This window comes from Oreochromis niloticus, linkage group LG11, assembly GCF_001858045.2.
Source record: "Oreochromis niloticus isolate F11D_XX linkage group LG11, O_niloticus_UMD_NMBU, whole genome shotgun sequence".
In the NCBI taxonomy this organism is placed as follows: domain Eukaryota; kingdom Metazoa; phylum Chordata; class Actinopteri; order Cichliformes; family Cichlidae; genus Oreochromis; species Oreochromis niloticus.
Window position 1 is genome coordinate 27,013,099 of NC_031976.2, and position 27,582 is coordinate 27,040,680.

General features: G+C 39.5%; 1 protein-coding gene across 2 annotated transcripts; it reads right to left on the reverse strand.

Moving 5' to 3' along the window:
* Positions 1–4,660: 4,660 nt before the first annotated feature.
* On the reverse strand, positions 4,661–26,677 carry si:ch211-1i11.3 (mitogen-activated protein kinase kinase kinase 5). 2 transcript variants are annotated; one of them, XM_005455301.4, is made up of 28 exons: positions 25,970–26,675; positions 25,733–25,872; positions 25,013–25,200; positions 24,673–24,841; positions 24,158–24,264; positions 23,782–23,952; positions 23,581–23,693; positions 22,655–22,814; positions 22,363–22,513; positions 22,053–22,157; positions 21,677–21,726; positions 21,164–21,259; positions 18,758–18,842; positions 17,217–17,350; positions 14,495–14,622; positions 13,583–13,719; positions 13,378–13,483; positions 13,126–13,283; positions 12,334–12,520; positions 12,080–12,248; positions 11,641–11,806; positions 10,045–10,230; positions 9,842–9,947; positions 9,355–9,598; positions 8,985–9,097; positions 7,796–7,893; positions 7,609–7,685; positions 4,661–7,486 (listed from the first exon to the last, which is right to left on the reverse strand). In XM_005455301.4, exons 1-28 carry the CDS (start codon positions 26,307–26,309, stop codon positions 7,390–7,392), a joined length of 3,981 nt encoding a protein of 1,326 aa, XP_005455358.1. In that variant the 5' UTR covers positions 26,310–26,675; the 3' UTR covers positions 4,661–7,389. The 2 variants fall into 2 exon arrangements, with proteins under 2 accessions (XP_005455358.1, XP_025767450.1); XM_025911665.1 differs by lacking the exons at positions 4,661–7,486; positions 7,609–7,685; positions 7,796–7,893 and adding an exon at positions 8,614–8,781 and having other exon boundaries at positions 25,970–26,677.
* Positions 26,678–27,582: the final 905 nt, after the last annotated feature.

Genomic DNA, 27,582 nt, shown 5'->3' on the forward strand with positions numbered 1-27,582 from the left:
AGAAGTTTCAGCAATTAACGTCTCTTAGACCCTTTATTCCATTTCTGTTTTGAATTACTGTTTCAGTAACCCGTGAAGCTGTATACAAGCTAAATGCATATCTCATTAAAACTACCCCTGATCACTGTAAGCAGTTTGTGCACCGAAAATAGGCAGAAGAGTGAGAATATGAGATTAAAGGGCACAATTGCATTAGTAAACACACTCCAGAAAAGCGGAGGAACAAAAGCTGAGAGCCTTAACATACAAGGAACAACAGATAGTGCTGGAGAAAACAGGGCTGCTGAGGGGTTTCTGTGGAAACAGTAGTCTGCACTTAGATGTGCAGAATAACCCTAACCCTTTGTACCAGCTTGAATTTGGGTTGTTTGAACATGACCCAACAGGACCCCTGCTCTTGAAAGGGACAAGGTTGTTCAAAAAGATTATCAAAAGACTAATGTAAACCCAAACTGTTCAGGCATGACTGCAACATCCTGGTGAAGCTGATCTCTGATGCTTGCTTTTTTTGTTCCTTTGTATAATAGCTATATCCTTCTCAGGCACGCTATACATGTGTGTAAATATATATGTATATATGCAAAGGTCTAGTAGTTCTTTGTAAAATAAGCATGCTAACATTTTTATATTGTGATTGCTACGCGTGGTTGATCAATAAATAGTAACTGTTTCTTACATAGAGTAAAAGCAAGTAAATGTAAAAGTGAAAGAAATGCATGAGAATTGAATCAGCTAAACAGCTGTCCATCCATCACTTTTGCAAATGGAAGAACTCCAATCTCATATTTTTGATTCTAAGAAATGCGGACTCTACTGACGCAAAGTCTAGAGGTCAGCTGCTATGAATGGCAAGGGCAACCCTCATCCTAGTAATGAAATAACAATAGCAGGAATGTTCAGAATGTCCCCAGAGAGCACTCACCCATCTCTGTTTTTAGCAAAGGATGCATTTTAAGCAGCAGCGGCAGGTAGCATAAGGAAAGGGTAGATATGATTTATTACTGAAAAATGTTTGTTTGCAAGAACATTTAACAAATACTGTTTTTGCATAACACTGTAGCGATGTCACTACAGCTGGAGTTGCTGTTTCAGGTTGCTTTCAGGTTTCAGAAAGCAACAGTGTTGCTTTCTGTTACTGCACCATTGTCTAGACTCAATGGGGTGAAAGGGCGAAGGCACCTGCAGGGAGCCTGTAGGTTCAAATAATTTACGACTATGTTGTCTTTTGTTTCACGTAGTGTGATTTAATCATGTCCTACATTACATGTCACATTAAAAATGTGTGCGTGAGCCCTTGTAGAGTTGCAGGGAGAGACAGAGTGTGGGAGAGTTGCTTCTGTCTTTGTGTGTGTGTCTCTAGGGTGCTGGGAGAAAGATCACTGTTTGGTCTGAATCATCTGAATGTAGTCTGCCTCTTATTGTGGGCTGGAGTTTTAATTGCCTTGGGAGATCTTGATATATTATTAAGTTTCATATCCAAGAATCTTGGAATATGTATGTTTAAGATACAGTGTGTGCAGACATCTATATTAAAATAAGATTAAAATAAACCTAATTTCAGGGTTTAAATAAAAAAAAAATTGTCCCAGTTGATAACATATAAACATTGTCCTTGGTTTGAGTCTAGGCTGCTAGTCAGGTAGAGGGCTAACACAGAGAAACAGACAATATGTAAGGAGGATAGTTAGTAAGTATTTAGACTAAAATTTGTAGACTCAGGGAAATTCACAGGAATTCCCTGAGTCTAAGGAATTCACAGGAATTCATTGTCTCTAAGATCAGCCAATAAATGGCAGAGTCAGTCTTTAGATATCTTTACACAAGTCTGTTGTTAAGTCACATTACTTTCATCCGTTATAGGGCATATGAGAAAATCAGCAACGCTCACAACTCTTTGAACAGTATTTTCCTGCCATCCCAACAACAGGTGGCATTACCAAGAGTTCATTTTGCCATCTTCCATGAGGAATGAGATTCCGCAGCAGTGTGTCTCAAACAGCAGAGAGCCTCGCAGACCATGACGTAATGGCCTAAAACGTGCAATCAGTTAGAAACAGGGCCAAAACACGTGGAGTTGGCTCGTCTCTCCGCTCACCCCGGGGCCCCTCTCTATTCTCCTTTTCCTCGCCTCTCTCTCCCTCACCCCACCGCCCTTCTGCTCCAGCGCACTCTCTGTTTATGAGTGCATGAATCGCTTCATTTCACTATACCCAACTCCCAGCCCACTACCAAACCCACAACTGCTTCAATAATAGAAGCCCCCCCTCCTCCCTGAGCTTTCATTTCCATGACAACCCACCAAGGACAGGGAGAGAGAGGAAAATAACAGAGGCAGGAAAAAGAAAAACTTGAATTATAGGGGTGGGAGTGCCTTCCCTTGACCTCCAGTTCCATTTAAGAGGAGGGAGACCATCACTACAAGAGCCTGACTTTCAGTGAGGTTAAACTGACCAGTCAAGAGAACACCAGCAACATCACCCCACAGTAATCATGCAGGCAAGGAAAGGAAATAAAAGGAAAGGAAAGGAAATGAAAGCTAATTAAACTTTTTTTTAAACAGAATAAAATAAATGGGGAGAAAAGGTGAACAAAAAGTACAGAATGTGTCTGTGAAGACACAAGTATAGAACATTCCTCCAAATGACAAATTATGCTGCACTGGCCAAAGCACATAATTCAAATCATTTTTATATCAATCACAGAATTATGCAATAATTTTGAAAATACCTCTGATATATTAAACTTAAACTCCACTTTAGCTTGTAGACATGATCTAGAGGACCTGCTGAAGTTCGAAATGAGCATTAGAATGGGGGAAAAAGTGATTTATGTCACTTTGAACGTGGTGTGGTTTTTGGTGCCAGATGGACTGGTGTGAGAATTTCAGAAACTGCTGATCTACTGGGATTTTTTCACACAACCATCTCAAGGGTTATGGAGAATTTACAGGTGTGTACTAGCAGTCTGCTCTGCGAGGAAAATTATTTCATTGTAGGTTAAAGGTGGTTATAAAATCAACAATTTTGCATTCATTTGCATTTATTTGACCCTTCACTCAAAGGGAACAACTGGGAATATGCCACAAGGTTAAATGTTAAGTTCATAATAAGAGCAAAAACATGCAACTCTAACATCATCTTAGTTTAGCATGCTAACAGCAGTACAACTGCTAAAACTGCAACATAAAAGGGTATTTGTAATACAGCATCGTACAGTCATGACATTGCCCTTATAACACTGAAAGTTTCATTCTTTCCAACTGCATATTATACCCCATGATCATAATAATAAATGATATATAACAAAAAGGTTAAAAGCTCATTCCATCAAAATCCTTGATTAAGAGTCACATGAATGGTTGGCCTTCACACTGCCCCCCTCCCCAAACAACAGACACAAACAAAGGGTGAAATGCTCTTCAGGTCAAGCTCCAGCTGAGCTCTGTGACACATACATTTACACACATGTTCTTACTCATGCTGATGCTCACGGGATTAGTTTTTTTAATGCAAGTCTCTAGATTAGACAGGATTAATCTATATTGATGAGAGAATATTTCTGTCCAGCTGTAACTATCACAGCTGTCTAGCTGTAACTATCACAGCTGTCTGTCTTTTGTGTTCATGTTGTGTCTTTTCTGTAAATACTATAATAGCTTTAAATGCCTTACAGACTGGCCCCTGAAGCAACAACACTTTGTCTTCCAGTAAAATTGCTTTTAATATTATTTTCTCTTCCTGAGGTTCAAGAAGATAACCCCCCCCCCTGCATGTTTACATGGCAAATATATATCTATGAATCACATTTACTTTATATAAACAAATAAATTGACAATTATCAAACTTTCTAGGATAATATGAAGTAAATCATGCTATGTCTGTGCAGGTAAAAAATACACAATAAAGTGTCATCAGGAGTCAGGGGTGTAACAGAAATGCAAAGAATGTGCTCATCACATCGCACACATCTACTGCGCTTTGAAGGGAACGTGTGTTGAGGAGACGTGATCCTTTCATGCATCTAGTACTGTATACATAAGTGTGCGAGCGCCTGCAGGCATGTAAGCAGTTGAGTGCGCACTTTAAACAGACCTCAGTGAAACATAACAGTAGTCAGCTTGTTAGCGATGATATGTCATTAAAAAAAAGTGATGAATTTTTAACTAACCTTCCCTTGAAGTGGTGCTACATTTAGAAACATTATTTATTCTTCAGTGCAAGCGCAAAAAGTCTGACTCATGCTGCATTTTTAATCATATCTCACAAGAAATGGTCAAATTTAGCTCTCTATCATGCATGCTGCTGCTGTCCAGGACCGGGGGGGGTTACCTGTCCTTTGGGGGATGGCACACAGGGTGAGCTCAGTAATCCCTGGAGTTTCTGGGCCTCCCAGTGTGTCGTCCTCAATCTCCCCCCCTCCCCAAGAGCCTGCCAAAATCCCCCTGACAGCAGTCCCTGTTATTTGCATATCAGTAGCTTAGCTCCACCTCCAGACAGAACAGAAATGAAGGGATTAAGGAAAGAGAAGAATGAAAAGTGATAAGGCAACACAAACATGATTCCTTTAGAAGTGCAGGAAGCACAGACTAAAGGATATGCAGCAATCTATAAGACTCATTCGAGATGGTCAAAACCAGAATTAGATGTATTTGCCAAATATGTGTACACATAAAAGGAAATGAGCTTTATTCATTGTTCTTAATATACTTAACAGAATAGATAAACAGACAGTGCAGAAATAACAACACAAATAGCATATTTCAGATTTATATGTGCAACAAAAAGACAAATTGGACTGTCAGTGTGAATAATGCAAAGCATAATGTAACCTTGACTTTACTGTCTCTCCACATCAATAAGTTGACACAGTTTACTGGCTGATCAAAGCTAACAGTTTCCATGCTATTAGCTGTACAGTCCTAATGCTACTGTGATTTAAAAGCTTATTCAAACAAGCGAGACTCAGGGGGATACATTCACATTATATTCAATTATGTGTATCAGGAAATGAATCTAATATGGCCGCTGCTGCCTGTGTTGTTTCTTTAAGGCAATGTGACTCACTGTTAAGAATTCATGTGAGTGTTAGTCTGCCAGACATAACAGCAACCACCTTTTGTCATTTACCTAAAAGAAATACATTTGAACACTCAAATCTCAAAAACAGATTTATTTAAAAGTCGAGGTGAATACAAAAGTTATAAATATATATATTAACTATAAAGAGGATGCTTCTTTGTCTATCTAGCATGCTTTAATAAACAAATAATAGGTAGTAGGGCTATTAATTTTCTTTGAGACAGCATCCAAGGACACAAGAGACAGATGCCTTACTTGATTTACAGATACACCTTCCGATTTGCAGAGCCCCTTAAATTATTGCAAAGGTAAATCAGAGCTTTTGATCTTTACTGCCAGACAGACATAATCAGTATTTTGGCCAAGTCTGTAGAGAGCTTTTCAGACCTTATGACAACGAATGAATAAAGCATATCATAAATCTGTGAACACAGGAAAGGGAAATGCCAGTTTTGAATTATAGTACGAGTGATATATGGGCTACAGTGGATTTTAATTAGTATCTCGGTAGTGTTTAATATTGCAAGTATACCATAGAAAAATGTAATTTTAGTTAGATGTTCTGATAGTGGATTCATCCATTTTTTAAATACTAGGACGGTTAATAAAAGTTAAAAGATAGCCTAGAGCAATCCAACTTTGACGTTTCTTCAGACTTAAATGTGTAAAAAGCACTTACTGATATATGTGGAAATCTGTGGGCACACCTCACAGACACAAATCACATTTTTTGCATTTTCTTTTTATTCTTCATTAAGGAATTTTCTCCTAAACCTATCCACAGTATCCACAGATCTCCAGAGCTGGACGACTGCCTTTCCAATCTGACTTTGCAGATTCTTCCCTGTGCAAGGTTTCCTTTGCCACACAGTCCAAAGAGATCAATTTTGTCCCATTTTGTCTCCAGCATCGTGTCAGCAATGACCCCTACTGGTTGACAACCTTTGCTTAAAACTTCTCAGCCTTTACAAATAGAACGGCTGTTAAATTTTGGCACTTGCAAATTCATCCACCAATCCATCCATCCATCCATCCATCCATCCATCCATCCATCCATCCATCCATCCTCTTCTACTTTTTCCATTCAGGGTTGCAGGTTAAATGCCACAATTTTGTATATTGCATATTAATGTGCATCACCATCTGGAAAATGCTTTTATGTTTGCTATAAAGGGCTGGACTTAAAAGCAAATACTAGTTATTACTTGTGCACATGTATTTTTGCATATAACTCGAATAGTACTCACAATAGTGAGTACTATGGCTAGCATGGGCCAGCCCAAGGCTTCCACTAAAGTCATATCCCCATTGAAAGAGAATGGAGCTAACATGCATTTGACATTAAACAGCCTTTCTGTCACTCATGTCAAAATAAATAACATCCTCAGAATCTCCTCATTCTTCTCTAAAGAATGTTTGTCTAATTTTTTCTGAAATGTTACACTCCTGATCTTTGTCTTTCTCTCTTAAGTCTTGTCATTTTATGAAAAAGAGTTAAATTTTAGGTCTAGACATAAGAAACTCAGACCTAAAATTTAACTCTTTTTCATAAAATGAAGAACTAAGTACTAGACAGCATGAAACCACCCAGAACAGCAAAAAGTCATACAACAGACCTTCTCAGACACACATGCATCACACATATCGACCAACACACACACAAAGTTCACGTCACTGTCTCTAAGGAGACGTCAACACATTGAAAACAGATGAGGACACACGTGTGGAATTTAAAGACTGTTCACCACTACATCACTTCTTCCATGCTACATCACACCCTGAAAAACCCCTCTCCCTGTTAGAAACAAAGGGCTGTGTGGAGATAACAAGCCAGTCTGAATGACTGTTAAAAAAAATGCTTCCTGTTTATTATTTAAATGAATTTAAAAGGGCTTATGGTACAAATAAAATTTGTTTTCCAAACAAGGAATAGAAGTTAATCTTATATATAGTCTCTAATAACTTCAAATCCTGCTTAGCTTTCCGTGAAACAGGAAAACAGCGTCACTAGATGAAATGTTTAAAACCAATTAAATCCACCTTTAAAAATATCTCCTAAAGATACAATTAAAGCTCTACCTTCTGACACCCAAAATGTAAAAATATAATATAACAAAATAAAATTCTGACATGACCTAGCTTTTAAGTAAAAAGCTTCTGATGCTCTTTTATAGTACATTCACAGTCTAAAAATGTATTCAAAATTTAATCTGCTTTACATCAGCAACCTGAAATGCCTCTGTTCCTCCAGACCACACACAGGGCCAGCCTGTCTATGAACCTGCCCTTTGATGTGTAACATCAGCAGCCATTAAAGAAGGGTGTCCTCGCTGTCCTCATTGTGCGTGCTGAGCTGGGTCTTCCGGTAGGCTGTTACAGCTGCCCAGATTCGACACAGCATGCCGCCTCTGCAACAGCAACAGTGGACTCACATTCATGTGCAATGTCAATTTGCTTAAACTTATGATGAAACTTAAAATAAAGATGTAGACTTCATGTTTTGAGGGGGTGATGCGTGGAGGCAGCTCACCTTATTCCACAGTACATCAAGTCATCCTTGGCGGCCATACGGAGGAGACAGTCCAAGGTGAACTCATGAGAGAGCAACTGGAAAACAGGATCACAGAGGTGTGGATTAATACCAGGTGGATGAGTAACACCAAGCAGCCTTAGGGGTGTAAAAAAAAAAGGGAAAGTTGAGCTTTTGCTGAATTTACCTTGTTGATAGTGTCTTGATCTACGGAGACAGTCTTTAGCCAGCGCACTAAGGCTTTCTTCTCTGGTCTGGAGCTTTTCTGTGAAGCCAACTCCACATCTATAATGCACAGAGCTTACAACCATTAGGTTTTGTCTGACACTCATAAACACATGCTGTATTTAATGGTGTTAATGTTACACACAACAAAAGCGTCTTCGGCAGCCAGCCCGTATAATCATTATACAAACTAACAAGTCAAGTTTGAGCACATTAGCAGCTGATCTGGCAGCCAACGCCTCTGACAGCAACTAGTCAGGCAGAAATCCGCCATCAGCCTGTAGCTAAGGTGTGGTAGGGATTGCTTGGCGCAGATGTTAAGAAATAGTAATTAGAATCACTGAGTGTACTGATAATTCAAAGAAGGCTTGGTCCCTTCCTATGATACTGCTCATGTCGCAGCTTGTGTTGATGTTTGTCAGATAACAGGCGAGAGAATAACTTCAGCGCTCCTCAAATAACTATGAAACATCTTTGTTTACTATCTCGTATCTAGTAGAAAATTAATTTTCTAGGATTTAGAGGTTTGATTGTGGTGTACAAACAGAATATTCAAATATTCAAGAAAATTTCATCATCTAAAGGAATGGTTCAGATTCAAGTCTAATTTAGTTCAGGATATAGCAAATCAGGGGAATACACTTCAATGATATAGCCTTTTGGCTGCCTTTATTTGGCACAACTCAGCTTGTAGAAAAAGGCACGATCACAGACACAATTCAGTTCAGTTCAAGCTTCTTTGTAAACCACAAATCCACAATAACAGTCACCTCAATGCGCTGTGTACTGTAAGGTAAAGCCCATATAGTATTGGCGAAAACCCCAACAATCAAGCAGTCCCCCATGAGTGGGCCCTTTGCGACAGTGGGAAGGAAAAACTGCCTTTTAACAGGAAAAAACCTCCAGCAGAACCAGGCTCAGGGAGGGGCACCCATCTGCCGTTACCAGCTGGAGGGTGAAGGGAAAGAGAAGGGAGTAGGGATAGACAGGAAAAATACACATTATGAGAGAGAGATGACAAAAAATGAATGACATGCGTGAGTGGGGAGTGAAAAGAGGTGAGTGGGGAAAGAAGTGCTTAGTGTACCAAAGCAGTTAATGTGCTAGTATTTCGTAAGATGTAACAAGTTTTGGCATTAAAGCAACATTACCCTCATTGACTGATTCTTTCCTCAGTGCGTCTATTTGCTGTTGTTTTCTCCAGAGAGAGTTCCTCAGTAGCTCATGATACTCTGTCTCCTTTTCGCTTAGCTGATTCAGCAGTCTGAAACACAACACAAATAGCCTTCACCACTCAGCAGAAAGCCCTGCAACCCCAAATTAATTAAATGAATCACTGTGTACACCTAATAGGAATGTCACTCACAATTATTCTATTTTACAGGAATTATGAGGGGGATATGAAAAGAAAGCTGAGAAAACAAAAAATAAAAATGTATTTTATGTATGTATGTAGTTTGTTCAGAGAATCTAATAAACCTGTAGATTCTCTGAATGATAAAGGTGACAGGCGAAATAAACCTTCTGGTCTCCAGTCGCAGATCTCTCAGGTCCTCCCTGAGAGGCCAGTTGGTGTTAAGGCTGAAGTCTGCAGGTTTAGGGTTGGCTCTAAGCAGCACGTCATTTGCTGGTGCTGGCTGCTGTGTGTATGCTGGTGCCACCAGCTGGTCAGGGACTAGAGCTACAGGAGTGTCTGGATCGGCAAACAGCTCCTCAGAGGTGTTGTCCTCACTCTCGAATGAGGACTGCAGATGGAGTTTGAGTTCTGAAAGGCAAAGGGTAAATTAGTAACAGAAAAACAAGTAAGAAATATAAATAAATAAATTAAAAAATCAGCAGGCAGGAAAATAAATACATTTAAATGTACATAAAATATAAACACAATGAAATATCAGCTGAAGATCTGCTTGACGATGTTCCTCTGGCAAACACTCTTACCACTATGTTGTTGTTTCTTTCTGCTCAACAAAAAATGTTAAACAGGTTATGGAATGAATGCCTACTTTACCTGGCAGTAATACAGTTATGGCATCCTGTACTGCCTGTCTCAGCAGATTGTCCAGAGCAAACATCCAATGAGGTTTCACCTTTTGTTGCTTCAACACTTTTTTCACCTATGATCAGAAGGTTTTGTATGAATGTAAGGAGGCTTATTCTCAATTGTGATGTAATCACCAGCAAAATCTGGCTTTGGGCTCAGAAGTAACTTACTGCATCTTGGAAGTTAAACAGCACCACCTGTAGGCTGTTCAGAGGTACTGAGGCAGCTACAAGCATAGCTCGAAGCTCCAGCAAGCCGCTGGTAAGCTGCTTCCTGTCCGGGGAGCGGATGTTGTCACGCAAACAAATAACGAGTTTGGTGATGTGGTCTGGAGTGATCGTGGATCCATCACCATACTTTTAACAGAGAAAGGGAGAATTTAAAATCAGGATACATTCTGCGTTTCTCGTTCTCAAAGTATTTAAACCCATCTACTTCATCTCTCGGTAGTTCTTTTCAGCTGGAGAGTAATGGTCTTTTTCACTGTGATAAAGGTGGACATTTTAAATCTGTATCTGTTATTGATAACAATGTTCCTATTAATGGTCATTTCTTCTTTAGTAATGACAAAAATTTCAGGATTTTAAGAAAGAATAATGCTCTGCTCAAAACAAATTCTAACCTAAATGCATAAAACGAGATACTCTAACATCTTTTATTAACTCTTATTGTAAAAGTATGGTTAAAAATTGTGATGCAAAGAAAAATCTGAAGGTTTTTATAGAAGAACAGTACATAACTGGAAAGAAGTAGATGGAAAGAAAGGAAAAAGAAACATAGAAACTTTATTTATCCTCAAGAAACATCTTATCAAACATAAGATAATAATCTAATAGCATTTAAGGACCGAAACCCTCATGAGGGAAACTCCCACAGGTTTTAGCTAAACAGGTAACCTTTGCTTGTACATTCTTTGTATTTACATTCCTATTTCTCTGTTTTCCAATGTCGGTGGCGCAATATGTTAATATCAGATTACAAAGGAATTGGTTTTTTTGGTATGGCCTACACACTCACCAGGTACTTTACTAGGTATGTTTGCTCAACTGCTCATTAACTCAACTATCTAATCAGCCAAACACATGTCACCAATTCAATGAACTAAGGCACACAGAAATAATCAAGATGACCTGCTGAAGTTCAAACCGTGCACCAGAATGGAGAAGAAAGGTGATTTTAATTGACTTTGAATCTTTTTAAATGTTGGTGCCAGACAGGCTGGTGTGAGTATTTCAGAAACTGCTGATCTACTGGGATTTTCCCACACTACCATTTCTAGGGTTTCCAGAGAATGGTCAGATAAAAAGAAAATATGTGTAACACAAGACAGAAATTAGGCAGAAACTCTTTGGTGATGCCAGAGATCAGAGGAGATTGACCAGACTGCCACAACAGCAAAAGACAGGTACCATTTCTGTTGGCTAAGAGCAGGAAACTGAGGCTGCAGTTCACAGAGTCTCAGAGTCTTAATTTTTCTGCTTTGATATTTGGATTTTAGGGTCAGAATTTGATGGAAACAACATGAAAGAATGTGTCAGTGTCGGCCAGATATCAATCAAGGAGAGCACCTTCGGAGGGGATTAGTAGTCTGAGGGCAAAAGGGGGCACAACCCTGTACTGTCAACGTGTACCTAATAGTTTAAACATGCAGATATTGATAAGCTTTCAGATACTCTATTATAAACAATCAATCTCAGTCTCTGGATTGAAGAGAAATTCTATATATATAACAAAATTTGACAGTGTTGTGACTTTTTTTTACCCACCTGAGGCACAGACTGTTGTATACTAGACACAACATGACTTATGTAGTCAGTGAGAACTTTGTGCAGCGTGGCTCTCCTCTCACTGTCCTTTCTTAGCATAAAAAGGCCAGTACTCTCCTCTGTTGAGGATGGACTGCTCATGTCTGATGTGGAGTCATCTGGGATTCTGGAAAAATTGAAGGCCAACAAACACAAAGAGCAGAAATAAGCCACGAACATGCTGAAAAATTAGGTTAAGGATATCAGTAACACATCAGATGTATTATTTAATAATGGCATGTGGAATTTTGCATTATACCCTTTTCTCTCTTAGAAAAGCTATAGGACTGTGAAGAACGAACCTCAGTGTGGTTTACCAGTAAATTAAGATCCAGTATAATCATAGTTCGTGCATAAATGAAAAGGCTTTGAGTTTCTTTTGAGGAATAATCTTACTCACAACAGGAAGATGTTGGTGCTTGGTGGGCTCTCTGAGATTTCTTCTGCTCTGAGAGAGGATTGCGACCTCGTCAGGTCCAGAGAGCAAGACAGGTCAACCGAGTCAGAGTAAGAATCAGTATCCTCCACATGGATGGAGATAGGCACAGACATACTGCGCTGATAGTCAGCTGCAAGAAATAGGGTTTAGATACTCTGCATCATTGCTATAGAAAACAACAGGCGAAATGTGTGTATTTTAAGTGTATTTCTCACTTATAGACAGGGATTCCTGAACAGCTTTAGCTTTTTTCTTCGTAGATGACTTTAGGAAATGGTCCTTAAGCAGTTCTGCCGCTGTGGCTCTTTCATCAGGATTTGGCACGAAACAGTTCATGATGAAACCTTTGGCCTCATCTGACATGCACTCTGGAACCTTGGGGTGGATCTTAAACATGCCAACCTAGTTGGGAATTTTTAAAGGTTCATTGAAACATTCTGCTTTGAGATTCTCGTGCTGTGATAGCTCTTACTCTATGCGGATAGCTCTCTTTGTCTGGGTTCATATGTATAAGGTTGATGGGTTTTGTCATTCTACTTCTGGACACCATTACAGTGGATTTTATTATCAGTGAATCAAGATGTGATTGTGCATCATTGACTGCAAATGATTTTCATCCAAGTGTTAAAAAGAGTTTGTATACTTAAACTATGTTATTTTCTGTAATCACTTGGTCTGATAGTGGGGGACTATATAAAAATGTGCACCACTGTCAGGGTGTACAGAGGCAAAATTACACTAAATTGTGTTGTGCAAATAATTATGCACCTAAAGTATAACTGAATTTAAAACATTGTATATCTAATCTATCTAATATCCATCTGGTACTTGAAAAAACGAAATAAACAATGATCATGAAATGTAAAAGTCTCCAAAGGAAAAGTCTCTCGAATGTTCCATGAAATATAATTCCAGGCATTCCACAATCTGCCAAATGTCCTTATGTGTAAAGTCCACTGTGAGCATTTTTAACTTCCGTAGAAAACACAACTCCTTCTTTTTTTTACCTTGAACATGGCTGCCTGGGGACTTCCAAGCTCATGAAAGGGTGTTTTGCCTGTTGCCATTTCTATGATAGTGCACCCTAGAGACCAGATATCTGCCGGCTTCCCATAACCCCGAGGCCCTTGGTCTATAATCTCAGGGGCCATGTACTGAAGAGTTCCTATTGAAAATCCACCAGAAAAGTGAAAGTTCGACTACTGTGAGGAGTTCACGTTATGTTACATCTTTTAATAATGTCATAAATGTCAGCTTACCAGTAAACGTTTCAGTACAGGGGTTAATCCCTGCTAACCGTTTGGAGGTTCCAAAATCAGATATCTTCAAAACTCCACTATAAGTGTTGATCAGTACATTGTCACCCTGCATAAGGAACAAAACCAGTGAATACCACAAAGCTAAACTTTAAGATACAGTAGATCAGAAAACTATTTGCCACGAGGCCAAAGGTGATCCGCTCACCTTAATGTCTCTGTGGACTATCTGATTCTCATGAAGGTACTTTAGACCCTCAAGTATCTGCTTGGTGTAGAAAATGATGGTGGGCTCGTTGTCTTTCAGAGGACCCCATTTGGAGCGCAAAAGAGAAGACAAGCTACCTGTAAAGGAAATGTAAAATTTCACAAGGTGACCCGCTGATTTCCAGCCACATGCCATACGGTCACCTGCTCACGCACTGAACTAAATCAGCGCCCGACAAGGTTATTAATTTTTAAAAAGATGCAATAATGATATCACATGCACAACTAAAATAACTACAAATTTTTGCTCATTTCTCATCTGTTTCTCCATTAAATTTAGCAAAATCAAACAAAGCAATGGATTAGGGCTGTGCACGTTTCTAATCAGAGGTTCAAAATGTTTTTCTCACAATCACACCATTGTCTGTAAACATTTTCCTCCACTGAACAGGATGTCTTCAGAACCACCCACTTCTTTAAAACTGGCTTCCAGTAGATGTTACATAATCACAGATGCATTACGATTCTGGTCACATGATTTCCCTGAAGCCCATGACAAATAGCACACAGAAAGCAAGGAAACAAACTTATAGGGAACATCAAGGCTTGTGTGTGTTTAAGAATTTCTCAGGAACCCGTGTCTCCGATTTCACAAACCACATTGCTCCACCCTGTGACCTAATTTCATTACGTCAGAGGATAATTATTTGCTTGTAGATTACACAGAAGCAAACTGATTCATTACAACTTTACATTTGTTGATAACAGCTCTTTCCATAAACAGATGTGACATTAAAAAAAAAAATCAAAGAAAAACCTTTTTGAAGCTTTGATTTATATTACAGTTACGATTTAGTAATGACAGGTACTCTTATTGCTAGGAGTGTTAGAAGATTAAATGTCATCTTTTTACCCCCGGGTACTTCTTCCATGAAGATCTTGATGAAACCATCCTGACTGACAGAGCCCAGGTACTGGACAATATTCCTGTGTTTAAGCCTCTTGTGCAGAGCAATCTCCTCATGCAGGGGCTGAGAATACCTAATCAACACAAAAGAATAAAGGTACTGCTGTAAGATTGTTGTGATTTTACAAGTGATTTGCATTGACTAGGCCTCTTTTCATTTCCGTCATTATATAGGAGTTATAAACAATATACCACAACTAGGTTTGGATTCTGGGTGTATAAATAAACTATTCAAGGGGACTTAATCACTTGACTCACACAGCTGCAGTGCTGGGTTACATAAAACACTGCATGGACACTGTCACCACAGAAAAGCGGGTCCGGGTCTACCCCAACCGTAAACCCTGGATGACAAGCAAGGTTCAGGCACTGTTAAAGGCACGCAACTCTGCATACAAATCTGGGGACCAGGACATGTACAGCAGAGCAAGAGCAGACCTTAAAAAAGGCATCAGAGCAGCAAAACTGGACTACTCAAACAAGCTATCAGATCACCTCTCTGATAACAACTCCAGGAAGGTATGGGAGGGCCTGAAACACATCACCAATTACAAAGCCAATGGGACAAATATAGATAACATGGACATCTCGTTAGCGGAGGAACTTAACCACTTTTTTGCCCGCTTCGAGAAAACTGCAGTCACCCCCACCATGCACACCACCCTGCCCACAGTGTCCTCTGAGCACAGCCCCCACATATTTAGCCTCCAACAACATCAGGTCCACAATGTGTTCAGAGCAGTGAATCAGAGGAAAGCTGCTGGCCCCGACGGAATACCTGGTAGAGTGCTCAAAGCCTGTGCCGACCAGCTGGCTCCTGTGTTCACCAGACTATTCAACCTCTCCCTGACACATGCCACTGTCCCTCACTGCCTGAAATCATCAACAATAGTCCCAGTCCCCAAGTCCACCACCATCAGTAGCCTCAGTGACTACAGACCCATCGCACTGACTCCAGTGGTTGCAAAGTGCTTTGAGAAGCTGGTCCTAAAACACATAAAGGACTGCCTCCCACCCAGCTTCGACCCCCACCAGTTTGCCTACAGGGCAAATAGGTCCACAGAGGATGCAATTTCCACTGCTCTCCACTCTGCTCTGCATCACCTGGAGAATCCTGGGACATCAGTAAGGATGCTCTTTGTTGATTACAGCTCGGCCTTCAATACTATCATCCCAGACATTCTTATAGACAAGCTGGTAAACTTGGACTTCCCCCCCTCCACATGTGCATGGATCAAAAACTTCCTCACAGACCGTTCACAATCAGTCAAGGTTGGCAACCAGCAATCATCTACCCTGTCGCTCAGCACTGGCTCACCACAGGGATGTGTGCTGAGTCCACTATTATACACCATCTACACCAGTGACTGCACCCCTACGCACCCCTGCAACATCATCATCAAATTTGCAGACGACACCACTCTGATGGGGCTCATCACCAACGATGATGACACCGCCTACAGAGATGAGGTCCAGCGGCTGTCAGAATGGTGTAACTACAATAACCTCACCCTAAACACCAAGAAAACCAAGGAAGTGGTCCTAGACTTCCGCAAAACAAGGACTGATCCTCCCCCCCTCTCCATAAAAGTTGACTATGTGGAGAGGGTGTCCTCCTTTAAGTTCCTCGGCACCCACATATCCGAGGACCTATCCTGGTCCACAAACACATCAGCCCTAGTAAAGAAAGCCCAGCAGCGCCTCTATTTCTTGAGGGTTCTGAGATGGAACAGGCTGCAGACTGAACTCCTAGTGTCCTTCTACCGTGCCACTATCGAGAGTGTGCTGGTGCACGCCATCCCTGTGTGGTACGCTGGTTGCACAACAGCTGACAAGAAGAGACTACAGAGGGTCATCAGAACTGCAGAGAAGGTGATCGGCTGTCCACTCCCCTCCCTGGACTTAATTGCCAGCTCAAGATGTCTCTCCAGAGCCAGGGCAATTATAAAGGACCACCTCCATCCTAACCACCACCTCTTCAACATCCTGCCCTCTGGAAAAAGGCTCAGATCCATCAGGTGCAAAACCAACAGACTAAAGAACAGCTTCTTCCCGTGGGCTGTCAGAACTATTAATGCAAACTAAGAGTGTGTAAAGACTTCCCCAACACATCCACCCTGACACTGCTGTTGATCATCTATGTGCAATATCTCAGTCTTTCCATGTTCTGTGCAATATTTTTGGCTCAAGTGCAATTATTTTGGTCCCAGTCTGTTTCAATGTTTCCTACACATACACCATGTATATAGTTCCACTCACACATGTATATATATACACTGCTTTTTAATTTATTTATTTTATTTTATTCCATTTATTTATTTATTTCTTTTCCACCTTCGATGTATATTGGTTTCTCTTTTTCTTACTTTAGCACCTTTGTGGTCCAGCTACCCAATTTCGCTGTGCAAGAAACTGCACAATGACAATAAAAAGCTCTAAGTCTAAGTCTCTAAGTCTCTAAACCTTTGCAAAAGCAATAAATATTTTGATACATATTGAAGTGTTTTTTCCCACGTCTGTCTAGAGTCAACAGTGTATTTTTTTTTTTTTAATGTGGTTAACACTACCTAGACGCTATCATATTATTACTGTAACTGAGCAGATTTTGTTGATTACAGCGTAATCTGAAAGTGATAACATCAGAAGGGTAACATATGTGTTTTCTTACGTGCTGTCCTTCTCGGGGATCTCTTTGATGGCGATGCGTACTTGGTTGCTCAGGTCCCTTCCAGCGTACACTACGCCATAAGTTCCTTTACCAAGTATTACCTTGTCACCATTCTCATTGGTCTCATAGATATACTGTAAAATGAGAATCAGTAAGAATCAGTATGGAGTGAATGGAAACAAACTTTTAGGAACTTAAGGAGACTTTCATTCAGAAGTTTAAATAAGGCAAAATGCAACATCTGCTAAAGGTATTACTATACTCATGAACTCACAAATACCTGATCAATATTTAATGCAAATATGTCATCTGTCAATAACATGGCAGCAGCTCATTGCATTTTAATATGCAAGCATGGTGAAAACGACATGCTGAAGTTGGAAATAAACACCAGAATGTGGAGAAATTTAAGTGACTTTAAAAATAGCATGGGCGTTGGTCCCAGACAGGCTGGTCTGAGTATTCCAGAAACTGGTGACGTACTAAGATTTTCCTCTTTAACAAAGAAGGATCTGAAAAAAGAAAATATCCAGTGAGTGTCTGTTCTCTGGGTAAAAAACGGCTTGTTGATGTCAGAGTTCAGCAGAGAATAGCGGGATTTGCAGAGATGAAAATGACTACCTGCTGAAATTCAAACCAACCATCAGACTGGGGAATATAGGTCATTTAAGTGATTTTGAAAACAGTATGATTCATATTTAGACCAGCCTTGTCCGAGTATTTCAGAAACTGCTGATCTACGGGGATTTTCCTGAACAACCATGTCTAGTTTGCACAGAATGATCCAAAAAAGAGAAAATATCCAGTGAGCAGTAGTTCTCTGGACAGAAATGGCTTGTTAACGCCAGTTGTCAGAGGAGACTGTCCACACTGCTCTGAGCTGATACTAAGGCAACAGTAACTCAAATAAAAACTCACTAAAACAGGAAACTAAGAACCGGAAACTTAGGCTACACTTTGCTTGGGCTCCCCGCCTTAAATGAATCAAAACAGCATTTTGAGCATTTCTTCCCACCAATGTTTTTCCAGTTTACCCAGTTACTCTCTCACTAGTACTACTTAGTACACAAAACATATGAGTTTCTTTTGAATGCAAAAGGCAAGGATGCATCTTGCCTTGCACCAATGGTTCAAGCTGGTGGAAGTGATTTAATATTTTTTTAACATATCTCAATGCACTAGAGCACCTTTGGGATGTGGTGAAATAGGATGTTTGCATTGTGGATGTGCAATCGACAAATCTCCAGCAGCCATGTGACGCTATCATGTCAATATGGACCAAAATATCAGAGAAATGTTTCCAGCACTTTGCTTTGTCATGTAGAGTTAAAGCAGTTCTGACAGACATAGATTTGATATATTCTTTATAACACTGGCTTTTCAAATTTTAACTTTAAACATGGTTTTACGAGAGTGAAACACATGTAAAACCACGTCTACAAGAGTAGCTTAATTCTAAATAAAATGGCATTCACTTTTTTTAACACAGACCTAAAATAGAACACATATTGCATCCGGATATAGAAGGAACTGTAACTGACCTCTAGTATTTCTCCGAGTGTATGTTCTATATCTTGAACATGGTTTTCAGCCTCCTGGAGAAGGGAGTTTACCAACTCACAGAAACTAGGTAGAGAAGAGACATACATAAAAATATCTCTCACTGGAGCATAAATTTAAATATACTCTCAGTAAACATCAGCTCACACACCAAAATACACAACTGCATGTAGCTACAACAAAATTCATATTTATTTGCAATGGCTGATCAAATTTGAATAGATGTGAATGAGAAGCCTGATATTGTCTCTGGTAATTAATAAAAACAAGTGATAGAAAAGTGAAGACTGAAATTAGAATATGTGGATATTTTGCTTATAAGTAATCCCGGTCAAAAGACTTGAGTACTGGAAACAAGCTCTTTACTCAACACATTTTTTAGACCTCATGGATAAAATAGTTGGTACTCATGGAAAACAAAGAATGCAACATATACTATGCATTTGTTTAAAAGAAAAATCCCACTTCAAAAGAATAACCAGAGCATTTTTTTCACCAGTGTTTTTCTATTTTATCCAGTTGCTGTCTCATTAGTTCTATTTACCACAGTTTGTTTCATTTATACTTAATTTGTTTAAAAGAAAACATACCAGTGAAACAGGAAAAGCAGGATGCTATATTTGACAGTGTGTTAATAGGAAAAAAACAAGCAAACTGAGTTTACTCATATTATATGTAGCTGTGGTCAGAAATGTATATACCCTCATCATGGGCATGGACGTTTTGATCATATTGGGCTTTTATCGATTTCATTAAACTATTGTCTTTGCCAGGGTGGAATGACTGCACAGCATACATGACTTTAAAAAGCAATAAGTAGGTGCAGAATTTTTGAATTCATTTTGGATTTTCTCTAATCCAAACAATGTGAAAATTAAACATACAGGCTCCACATACATACATACTGTACATCCCCCACTAATATTTGGTTGACCAGACAATTTTGGTACAAGCTTCTGGCATAATTCTGGCTGGATATATGCCCACTCTTCTTGGCAGGAGTGCTAGAGTTCATTTGAATTGATTGGTTTCCTGGTATGAACTTTTCATTACGGTTAAGGCCGGTACTTTGGGAAGGCCAGCCTGTTTTATCCCTTCTAAAACCAGCTTTGTGTGTTTGGGATCATTGTCTTGCTGGGACACCCAAATATGGTGAAGTTAAAGAATGATTCCATCCACTTTTTGCAGTGTACTGGTACCACTGGTAGCAAAACAGCCATAGAGCATGACGCTACCACTACCGTGACACTGTACCATGACAGCTGGTACAGTGTCCTTAGGATTGAAAGCCTCTCCTATACTCCTCCAAACATACCTCTTGTCATTGTGGCCATCTAAGTGTAAAACCCTTCTGCAGAAGGCATTTGGCTTGTCCATGTTTGGAGCTGCAAATTTCAGCAAAGCTTAAAGGTGTTTAGTTTTTCTTGGTTGGAACCCACTCAGTTCATGGTAATGTAAAACTCCATTTATTTTGGAAAGTGTTCAGTAGTTCCTTAGCTGTTCCTAAACAGCCTAAATAATTTCCTCTTATTTGAGGGTGACAGCTTGAGTCTTCTTCAGGACCATCCAAATAAGCTTATGCAAATAAGCCTTACTTGGATACAATTGTCTGAATCTGCAGGGGTTTTTTTTATAAATGGCTCCAGAAGACCTCCTCAAACTGGTTAAATCTAAAACTCTCCTTCTTAGGTCATCACTGAGCTCCTAAGACCTTCCTGTTGTTCTGAATATTGGTCAATACAGTGAACGCTGTCAAATAAATTCTTACTACCAAAGAGAAAATACTAGCTTCTCTTCAATCAATCATGATCACTAACCAGAAGTTCAGCGCAACTTATTAAAAGATTTAAGTGCGTGAATGCGTATATGAGCCTATATGTATATTTCTCACCTTGTGTGAATTACAGAATATCTAACATAAATTCAAATTTCTTCATTCAATTTGTGATTTTTTAAAAGTCATTAGAGCTGCATGCTCTACAGTCATTCCACCCTTGAAAAAGAACAGGTGAAAGGAACCATTAAAAACTCTAAATTAACTTGACATTCATGCCAATGATGAGTGAATATAAGCTTCTGTCAAAAACTATAAAAATATGGCAGCAGACAGCAAACTGAAACTTGTGTGGTAGTGCAGTACTAGACAGTACTTCAGCTGGGATGTTTTTTTTTCTAAATTATGTCAACAGGTTTCTGAAAAGCACGTAAGGGCAGCACAGGAAATATGACTCATACCAAGTAATAACATCCAGTCAATGACTACTCTCATTTGCATGCCGACTGTTTTTCTGCACCCTGTACTCAGAACTCGTTAGATCTTATCTAGCAAATCAGTTGATCTGCGAGGATGTCATTCACACGATATCACACAAGTGTTAATCACTCACCCTTTACAGTGAATCTCAGATGGGAAGCAGAGCTGGAAATCATCCGAGTTGTAGTGGACATACAGAAAGCAGCTCCGCTCATCAATCTTTGAAGCACTGCAATGAGAAAGACGTAAACAGGTTTTAATCATTCAAACAGGCAAATCTTTATGTTTGAATATGTTGAACATAAAACTGACACAGATGACATCACAGGCTGTATCTCTTAACCATTATTTGTTCTATTGAAGCAGATAGCTATTGTTTCTAATTCAGTGTGAGCTATAGGTAAATAAAAGTAAATAAAATGCATTCATTATTAGTGATAAAGAGCAAAGCCCCACTAGGCTCTAATAGAAAATGTGTTTTTCATCACCCCCCTATGATACCACAACCTGATAAAATGATTTATTGTTAAGTCACCCAGCAGCTGACTTTTTCTGGAATGTTTGTCTGGAGCTGAAGTACACAGTAACACTGATCTGCAGACACAGAGGAATCAACAAAAAGCTCACATGCTCTGCTCTATTTTACCTCACTCCCCGAATTTCAGATGCTTGGAAAGTCCATTGGTTTAAGCCCTTCTGCAGAATTAAATACAAATATAGACACAGGTTAAAAGTGTGTTTTACAGCTAATACAGCATTTGTCACACACAATAAACCAGTTTTTACATACTAATAAATATATATGCAAGAAAAAAAACTAAAAAATCTTCATGTTTTAAATGCACGGTGACTCTAAAAGAACATGCCTACTCAGCCAGCTGATTGTACATTCAGACAGAAAACTTTTTTATTACACAATATGATATACATTCATACACACGTATGTATGACTTGTTCAAAGAGTCAAATGTATTCCAATCAGAGAGTGGCTCAAAGAGTGGGGGCCCAGACAGTTTACATACCTTTAAGCGTGTGGCGTGTTTTAGCTGGACAGTGCGACTTTGGTCCTCCTCGTTCACAGACACAATAGCTGGTTGGAAGACTTTACTGGGTTCTAGAATGAGCACCTGAAAAACACCAGTTCCAGTACTATCTATTTTAAACATCCACATGGCTGTTTAATGCATTTGTAACGGCAGGGAATCTCCTGCTTTGCTACATGTTAACTTTACAATCCAAATGAGCAGAACTGAATCCTGATTAATAGTTACTCCATGAGACGATGAGTGTCCTGTTTATTATTTACTGCTACGGTAAGGTGTTTGGTCTTACTGGACAACAGTTTGATGAGGCAGTGGGTTTACAGGTCTGCAAAAGCAGCTCCATCCAGAAGTCCACTGTATCTTGTTTAGGAGATCTCACTTCAGGTAACTTGGCAAACCGACGGTACAGGATGTATGTCTCCATAATAGACGCCACATACCTGACAGAAATTGAACTCGTCGGTTATTTGTTATTTGCTTTTCACACTTTTAATAAAAACAATCATATAAAAAGACATGTGGCTTAGTAACTGATTAAACACCTTGATACTGCTCATCAACAATGGATGATTAAGTCTCACCAAACAGGGGCCGTGAGTCTGTAGAGCTTCTCAGAGGCCTCAATGACTTTCCTGTATTCACCTGCAAGAATGTTTGCTCCAAGGTAGAAACCTACATCCCAGTAGTCCTTCATCTTCTCCAGACTACCCTTTCTACCCAGCAGGGTGCTTAAAGTCACACCTAGACATTGACATCATAAAACAGAACAAAAGAGGTTACTAACAAATCAACAGAGGATGACCCTGACCACAGTTACAACCTCATTTATGGACTAGGAACAAAATAAATAATTGAATACAACGTAATACGCATTTATAATACTATGCACTGTCAAAACATGATTGGCCAACAACTTAAAACAACATGATATGATGTGCACAGCATAATGAAATGCATTTTCTCACAAATGGGCGAGAAATTATGAAAAAAAACAACTTAATTTTTACTCCCTTCAGTGATAGGATCTGGTGGCTCTGTGAGCTGTGGCATTTTACTAGGACAGTTTGGGGTATATTTGACAAGTTGGAGACGAACATTAAGGAGCAAACATTTCTATCCTCTCTTCCAGGATGTCCTCCCTTCCAGGATGACAATCTCCCCATTCATAAAGGTGCATTGTTCACTGAATGGGTTTAATGAGTATTATAATTATGTGACTCATATCCTATGGCTCAGTTGAACATTTATCACACTAATGGCATGGTCTACTTTTCAAAGTTTGTGTAACAAGAAATAAGTTTTAAAACACAACTAATAAATGTTTAGTGTTAATCTAATTTTGACTGAGCTTACGATAAATCCTAATAATATATTTTCTGGCACTGCATGTCATCTCAGACATTTGAAACATCAGAAAATGAATTTAAAGGATAAAATTCGATGCGTGACACAATAAATCCACAGACATTAAGTTTTCTCTGATGGAAAGGTAAAAAACAGAAAGCACCTAGTTTGCGCAACTCTATAGACGTCTCAAATTCATGGCCAGCTGCTATCAGGAGGACCACATTGTTGATGCCCGAGTGAAGAGTTGGCTCTGTCTCAAAGGCTTTCCCATACCTGGGAAGTTTTATAAAAAAAAAAAAACACGACATAAATGCCGGTTTTCTCAATTGTGGAAAACTTTGCATGGCCAAATTTGGCATACCAATAGCAGGCCTGGTCTCTGCTGGACTCATCAGTGAACGCTGAGCTCATGAACATGTCCTTGTAGATGCGTCCACACAGGCAGTAGACATCTGATGCCACCTTGTTCCCTGACTCCACAATTGGCAGAATTTCTTTCAAAGCCTTTTCACGATCTCCGGGCTTATTCCTCCTAGGATGGGTATATGTCATAACAGACCACTGTGATGATAAAGAACTTCATATCTTGGGTAAATACAAATAAAAAAAAAATCTCTGCAAATTGACAATGACACAAAAGCACCTAGCTTGAATCAAAGAGGAGGAGATCATATTTTTAATTATGTCAACAGAACTATACTGACAAACTCAAAGTACAATAGCAGTCATGTTGGTACCTGTTTAGAGCAAATATATAGTGAAACTTGATATTCTGATGCTTCGCCACCTGACACATAGGCAGGTTGTCCAGAGTCTCCACCAGTTTTATCATGGCATCGTAATCCTGAGAAAAAGTGGAAGACAGTGAAATATAATGATTAACATGCTTGAATCACACTTGACAATTTTTAATCATCTACATTGAAGTTTATTATATAAAAAAATTACTATTTACAAACAATTGTGAATAATTTAACCCCCTTGTAGCTATTTTTGTTAATGCTCATATGCTCACTTAACATACAATCTGATCTTCTTTGTTGATACAAACACTTGTGAAGGCTCCCAAATAGAACAGTAGCTCTTTCATAATGAAATATGGCTAAACATAAATATGCAATCATATGATGATAATAATGTTAAAACTGTTTAGGTTTCGGCAACAGTTTGCTGTTTTGTTTAATTCAATAATATAAAATAATATGTTAATAAATGATCACTAGTTTAGACACACAGATTTATAAATGCATACCTGAACGTCCCTGTAGGACAATAATAGGTTCATTACAATATCCGGAGAAAGCAGATCTACACTATCCAGGCGTTGCTGGATGTGGTTTAACTCCTCGCTCAAGGCTCTGCCGCTGAACCGCTCCCGTGCCATGCGAATCTCATGCCTGATTGACTCCCGGAAGTACTCACTATCAGGAGACAGTCCAGAGTAGGCGTTACATTCCACAATTTCACAATCCTTTGTAAACACGCCAAGTGACATTGCATACGTGGGAAGCTCAAGAACATGCATTCACTTTATAATAATGTTTAAATAAGTAATAATGTTTAACCACACCCTGCTGCAGTTTATGTCTGACCTGGACTGAATCTGCACATTGTTCAGCAGATGCACCAGTTTCTCAACCAGGGGGACGAGCAGCGGCTCCAGCTGGAAACTAGGTTGCATCAGGTCTTTGATACAAGTCATCATGGTGACGTCACAGGCAAACACTTTGCCCTGAGGTGACACTACATATGGGATGAAGGTGTAACTTCCGCATTGCTCCTGCAGGACAACAATAGATGCATCAAATATCACGCTGGGACAGCTTGCATGACCACAATGGAACCGCAGCATCATTTTTCACTAGGCAAAGCAGTTTCATGTCAGTCACAGGTGTTACAGTGTTGTACAAATGACTTCAAGGCTCGAGCTTTGTTATGAATACACTGAAATTATACAAACAAGGTAATATGCACATTTATCCAGTAATGAAAATATGAATTAATGGCAGCCACTGCTTGCTTTACATTGCATAACAATTGCTATAGCTTTTTATTTTTGGCTCCATCTCACTCACTCACATTAAGTACAATGCACAGATTCAAGTTTTACCCTAACTGGTGTTTTGCTGTTAAATAAGGTCCATCTCTAAATCAAATGTAGATACAACAATATTTTAGCCCTTCAGGAAAATATCCCACCGCAGCTGCAGTAATAAAGCAAGGTCTGTTTACAAACATGTACTTTAGAGGTGCGTGCACATGAGACTGTATAAAATGAACAATATCTAACAATAGATGGGAGCATGTGTTACCTTATGAGCTTGCAGATCACTATCTTGCTTAAAACAATACAGAATGATGTTATTAGTCATGCTGAAACTTTCCCTCACTCCAAGATGGTAGAAAAGGGAAGGCTGGCAAAAGGTGTCGCTCATTTCCACCACTGCAACATCTGTGGGGGGGTTATAAAAGTAAACTTGCGTAATTTGGTATAATTCTGCGCTCATATATCCGCTACATTACCCTACAGTCTGCATGCCGTCACTTGCCTGCATTGTAGAAACTGTCCAGAATGTCAGTAGTGCCTTGGGAAATTCTGTCAAATGAAATCGTTTTGAGAACAGCGTGTGCGTCCGCGCAGGCTTCCTTCAGACACTTCAGTGATAAGTTTTCTTCGGTGTGCGGCACTGACGCGTCCTCGTTGACAATGTATGCCACTGACACTGCTCTGGTTCGACTCCGCGGAGAAACGATCTGTTTACCCGAGCCGTTGCTGGCGCTCAGCTCTAACACCAAAGAGTCCTGCCACAAACTTCCAGCGGACACGCGTACTGGATCCTTCCTCTTTGAGTCCCGCAGGCTCATTCGCCTGCGCTCTGTCGTGTACATTATTTAGTTCGTGTTTGTTCCGCAGCTAAAGCTCAAAGCATGCCCTATAGTAGGGACAACTTCCAATAGCAACATAGCCGCGCCGCTGATCAAGGTAGATCCGATCTCTTACCACATATCCAACATTCCCAGAGCTCGTCTCCATTTGACCCGCCCATGTCGGCTCCGCCCTGCTCCGCCCGCTGGTGTTGTGAGGATATTCACCCATGTACTCTCGCATGACCATAAGGGCGGAGCGGCGGACGATTCTCTGGCTCGCTGGAGCAGCATCTAATAACCAACTCGCAAAATAAAACAAAATAAAAACAAACCAACAAACACGAAAACACCAGACATTATGATACAGACTTATAATTTGCACCGATGTTTTTTCGAAATTCTATACGGGAAAAGTGAGCGAGAGCCCTCGGTGCGCCTGCTCGCTGCTGAGGTCAAAGTAAACTTTATTGTCATCTCCGCTACATACAATCCAGTAGACGACGAGGCTGCAGTTACTGCGGTGCAAGTAAACAAATAATATAGTAAGAAAATAAATATACACCTTAGGACTAGGGGTAAAGGGATCAATAACAATTTAAAATTTATAATTTACAATTTGATGATTTAAAGTCTCACACATAACCCGTCGAAAGGGGAGGGGGGACCGGCTGCTTCCAAATAGAGAACATTTCATTCATAATGTTGTAAATCCAAAACCATTATGTATTCATGATCTGAATCGTGGGTTGTGTGAAATCCCAGAAATAAACCCTAGACAAAGTGAATCTGTGAACTAAGGTATAGGTGTATTAGGTTATGTTGTGGTGATCCTCGAGTTGGGGGATGGGTGTTCATACTGGAGTGCAAAATTAAAACCAATGGAAGATGGACAAGAAAAGTTCAAAGCCAATAGGTGCTCAGTTTAGAAAAATGAGAAAAGAAGAGGAGGAGAAACGAGCAAAAGATACAGGTAAGCAGATGTGTCACTGGATCATGGCAGGTCATCCTGAAACAATCATAATCAGAATACTTTATTAATCCCTAAGGAAATTATGTGGGTTACAGTTGCTCCAAGAAGAAATGGTAAAAAAAAATTTTAAAAAAAATGGTAAAAATAGTAACAGTAACAGACTAAATTCCAAACATTATGTAACATTATGTTACAGATTTTACACATTTAAGAAATACCACTAATATATACAGATCACTCAGTTCTAAATATCAAGGATTAACAGAGGTGATTATAAATAAATATCAAGAAGATTGACAAGAATATTACAGAGTAGAAAAGAGC

Bases quoted from the DNA above. Each gene is read 5' to 3' on its own strand.
- si:ch211-1i11.3 (XM_005455301.4), bottom strand. From the start codon at position 26,309: ATGTACACGACAGAGCGCAGGCGAATGAGCCTGCGGGACTCAAAGAGG. The intron at 23,694-23,781 runs GTATGCCAAATT...AAAACTTCCCAG, and splicing joins AGAGACCAGGCCTGCTATTG to GTATGGGAAAGCCTTTGAGA. The intron at 18,843-21,163 runs GTGAGTGATTAA...TTCTCTACCTAG, and splicing joins TCTGAGATTCACTGTAAAGG to TTTCTGTGAGTTGGTAAACT.